This window comes from Verticillium alfalfae, genomic scaffold (genome assembly GCF_000150825.1).
Source record: "Verticillium alfalfae VaMs.102 supercont1.2 genomic scaffold, whole genome shotgun sequence".
Lineage (NCBI taxonomy): Eukaryota > Fungi > Ascomycota > Sordariomycetes > Glomerellales > Plectosphaerellaceae > Verticillium > Verticillium alfalfae.
In genome coordinates, this window is record NW_003315037.1 from 2,249,063 (window position 1) to 2,253,469 (window position 4,407).

Consider the following 4,407-nt stretch of genomic DNA (forward strand, 5'->3'; position numbering starts at 1 on the left):
GGAACGTGTCGACAACGTCGCCGCGCGCGTCGCGCACCGTCACGCGTCGGAACACACGCCCTCGAGGCTGTAGATGGGGGCGCGGCGCGGATCGTCGCGGCGGAAGACGACAGCCGTGAAGCCGTTTTTGCGCCCGCCCCAGCAGAGGCCGGCGCCCGAGAAGCGAATCTCCGACACGTAGGCGCCCGACGACGGGATGGTGTAGACGCCCGTGATCTCCGGGTAGAGGCGGCCGCCGAGGAAGCCGCGCACCTGCACGGCCGGCAGCGGGATGAGGTAGTCCTCGGCGTAGCGGTCAATGTGCAGCACGGCGTGGCCGACCTGGCGGATGTCGACGGTGCCGGAGAAGGACATTTCGACGCGCGCGTAGCCGTCGGCGCGGATGCCGTTGGCCGTGTCCGAGACGTGCATGGCTGTGATGGGCGGGTGGTGCGAGACCTGCTCCGAGACGAGCGTCGTCGTCGCCTTGGCCGGCGCGTCGACGAAGGACGCGAGGAAGAGCTCGCCGAGAAAGGCGTTGAGGGGCTTCTTGATGGACACGGTCGGGGATCCGGCGATGTAGAGCTGCGACCGCAGCGACGACAGCATGTGCGTCAGCACGAGAAGGGCGCGCCGCGCTGGGTCAGGCTCCAGGGCTGGCGCTGCAAAGATGGCTGGATGCTCGGCCCAGCAGCGGCCGACTTCAACAACAGACGTCGGCGCGAGGAACATGGGAGGCGCTGTAATGTTGGAGAGGTCACCCTGCGTGGAAGCGAGGAACTGAGGAGACACGGTCAGCGTGTGGACGGAGGGAACCCGGAAGGGGGGAGGGGAGGGCCGGGGGAGAGTGGGGCCGTCTCCGGGTGAATTGTCCGGCCCTGGGTTAGGGTTGTGATCCCGGGTTAGGGTTGGGCAGGACGAAATTCACTCCCATGAGAGAGAGAGATAGAGAGAGGGAGAGAGGGAGAGAGACCCCACTGAGACTGCTGTGGGGGCCGTGCGCCAGACTCACCTGGACCAGGTCCTTGATGCGCGAGGACTTGTGCTTGGAATCCATGACGTCGATGATGACCGTATGCCACGGGCAGACAAAAACAATGATGAGCAGAAAAATCGACACCAGACGAGAGCTACCAGATATTTCCCACCAGCCAAGCTTTTGCAGGAGAAGAGAGGAAAAGAACAGGCACTCGTGCAACGCAACAGCCACGAGCAGACCCCCGACCCTTTGTACCCGTTTCAGCAGAACCCCAGCGCCTGTCACAGCCCCAGTCCCACACTGGAGCGATGCGAAACGGCGCAGACCCGTTTTGTTCGTCTCAGCTCGGAGGAGACGCGGTGGTGGTACCAGCTCTCGAACCGTGTCTGCCATGACGATGCCAACCCTTGCCTGTCCCAACTGATGGCGGGCGGCCCCTTCGTAGCGGCAGCACATCGGATGCTCCTCATTCCGTGCTGCTGTCATCCAACGCAGGGGCGCAGACCTCCACGCGGCCCTTCACTCGTAGAGACTCGGAGGGCGAGAGGGAGAGCATGTGACGCCTTGATCCCCCCTCCCCCGGCGGCACGTTGTTCGCCCGTGCCGCCCCATAGTCGGCGTCGGGCGAACCACCAGCGTCGCATTGCCGCTGTCACTGCCGCTGCCGGGTTTCCCCTCAGAACTAGGTAGGAAACGTTTCGAGAAATCTAGTTCCACTGTGGCAGTTAGCTTGCGTTTTGACGACCCAGCAGCACCAACTTCCCTTTGCGTGTCCAACGCCATCATTCGCCTCGATCGAATTTGACTTTTGTTTGACAGAATGCAACGCAACGCTATACGCCGCTGACCAATATGTCGAGCACTCTGACGACCGAGGAGGCTTACGACAGCAAACCGCTGACTACGTTCCCTTTGCACTGGTCAGCTCTACATTTTCAAACCATTCCGTCCCGATCTCGACGCTTGTCGTCGTGCCGCTAGCCGCCTGAAAGTTCACGAGCTTTGGGAGCGCGCCGTCGTCTGGGCAGCGCGGAAAGTTTATGCGTGCGCAGTGAAACGTCGCTGGGCTCAGGACCGTCGTGTTCCTACGCTGCGATGCGGCATATTGGCGCGTCCATGGTCAGGACGACCCTAAACTTTCCGCGTCGCGGCCGTCGAGGACACTCCCTGATGGGCCCTGATGTGCACGCGCGCATTGCATTCTGCCTGTTGGCCAGACAAGCGACTATATGCGTCTTGATGAATCTTCGGGGAATTACGCCTTCTTCCAAATATGAACTCCTCATGATATGATGAGCCCTCTCGTTCAGTCGAGTGAAACGAATTGCACCTTATGGCATCAGTAGAACACTCGCGTGAAGCGGGCTCAACATGCCGAGTATACAGGCGGACCGTGCTGGCATCTGAGTACCTGTAGGATCCATATCAGGTGTCTTCCTAGGTACATGTATACTTGGAAACCCTTCCAGCAAATTGTTGCGAACTGATGAATTGCTTCTCGCCCTGTGCCAACCTTTTCCCTTGCTCGGGCCTTCAGTTGGGACAGAGACTGCTGTTCCTTCCTCGTCGAACATGGCGTCCCTATCGCTGAGTGCTTGTTTGTTGACCACTCGGCCTACCAACAAACGGAAGGCGAAATCGAACCTCTCAACATCATGATGGATTGCCTTCCAACGCCCCGCCACCATATCCAGGCTTACTCTCGGCCACCCTCTCCTTTCCCGCCGACACTATCGTCGTCGGTGCCGCGATCGCTCAGACGACCAAGAGCCGACGTAGAGGTGTCTTCCTTCTTCTTCTTGAACGATCTGCAAACGCGGACTAGCACCATGGTGTAGCCGAGATATCTGCATGCGAAGTAGAGCAGTCTGGTGCATCGATATGCGCTGGACTTTTCCCAGGAGGCAAAGCAACAGGAATGGGGTTCACACCTTGGAGGTTCTGCGTATGATGAAGCCGCTACCCTGCAGACAAGCCTGCTGGTGAAAGATGACCCGTCCAGAACACTCCCAAAGTCGGATTCATATGCCACGCACTCACTGTGCATCACGGCAACCCCTATCGCAGCTGCAGAAGTCAAAGCACGCGCTGGCTCAGAGCCTGATGAATTCCTCAGATACAGGAAACAGAAGCATACACAAAAAGACGCCGCACTCGTATATCGTCGCCGTCAAGAACATCCCGTGATTCTAAGCAGCCCTCCCATCCGTCCGCTCCGCCACTCGCCCTCCTGCCTCGCCTCGATTTCTGCCCTCGCCCCCTCATCAAGCCAGCTTCGCCAAGCAAAGAAGTCCCCCGTCGTCTTGGGCGCCATCATCATTGCCAGTTCCCCCGGCGGAGCATCAACCAGACCAAACGCGACGAGTCGCTGCCGGTCCCAGAGCCCGAACCCCAACGCGCGGAACGGCCTGAACGACACGGTCCGGATCGGGGAGCGCACATTCTGGGACAGCAACTGCGCCCACTTGTAACCGTACGCCTCGAAGCCGAAGCGCGCGCGAAAGTCGCCCCGTGGAGGGTGCGGCACATCGACTGGCCACACATCTTTCGTCCCGCCACGGGCATTCACCTCTCCGGCCGTTGACGCCAAAGGCTTGGGCAGCTGCAGCGGATACTCGCCGAGCGGACCGGTGCTCGGCGCCGAGAAGGGGTGCCCGATGCAGCTGTCCGCGAGGGGCTTGCCCTCAAGGTGATGGACGTAGTAAAGCGCTGTGAGCACCTCCTCTGAGTAGACCGTCGGGTGGCCGAACCAGGCATTGACATCCATGGCCCATATCTGCTCCACATCGTGCGCTGTCCATCCCAAGCGACCCTCCTTCGCCGCATTTCGGACCTCATAGATTACTTGGAGGTTCCAGAGACCACGCGTCATGTGCTGCATTTCATACCAGGATGGTGGACCACCTGATTCTGGCCGGTACGGGCGGCCTTCGAATCGCTGTGACCAAGGAAACCCGCGTGGCGGTTGCAAGTACTCCGAGCTCGCGTCGGCGAGGTGCTCTGCATTGATGGACATGCACCGGTCATGGAAGAATTGGAAGCCGCCGGTGGCAATGCTGGCAATACGTCGTGCGAGAAAGAGCAGTTGCCTCGCTGACAGGCCGTCGGGGGACTCTCGTAGAGTCGCCCGTAGCGACAACCCCGTCAAGGGCCCTGGCTCCATGGTACCAAAGTCCTTCTCCTTCCTGCGCAGGTATGAATCGAGAAAGGAGGCAAAGTTGGGCGCAGGTGGATTGGATGGCGTCGACTGGCGGATGCGAGCCACGAGACGCACAATGTGTGGAATGCGTGGCGCCGTGAGAAGCTCAGGGGTGACAGAATTGGGGAGCACATATTCAAGGATTTCAGGGCCCAATTCGTCAAAAATGCGGGAAGCACTGGGGGCGCCACGATCAGGTTGTAGATGACCGCATGTCGCAGAGCCTGAAAAGGATCTCGAGCGTCACCTC

The 4,407-nt window shown here is 60.1% G+C and overlaps 2 protein-coding genes across 2 annotated transcripts in view; both read right to left on the minus strand.

Moving 5' to 3' along the window:
* Window positions 1-39: 39 nt before the first annotated feature.
* On the minus strand, window positions 40-1,036 carry VDBG_02157 (kes1; the record flags this gene model as incomplete). The annotated part of the gene is made up of 2 exons (XM_003007923.1): window positions 40-857; window positions 958-1,036. The coding sequence occupies 2 exons, from the start codon at window positions 1,034-1,036 to the stop codon at window positions 40-42; spliced, it is 897 nt and encodes a 298-aa protein (XP_003007969.1).
* Window positions 1,037-2,089: 1,053 nt separating this feature from the next.
* The window catches only part of VDBG_02158 (predicted protein), a gene marked incomplete at both ends in the record, with an annotated part of 3,091 nt that continues 773 nt past the window's right edge, over window positions 2,090-4,407 (minus strand). Inside the window, 4 exons of the mRNA XM_003007924.1 lie at window positions 2,090-2,369; window positions 2,659-2,805; window positions 2,890-3,025; window positions 3,137-4,335. Coding sequence (XP_003007970.1) covers window positions 2,090-2,369; window positions 2,659-2,805; window positions 2,890-3,025; window positions 3,137-4,335 — 1,762 coding nt within the window. The remainder of the gene's footprint in view (window positions 2,370-2,658; window positions 2,806-2,889; window positions 3,026-3,136; window positions 4,336-4,407) is intronic.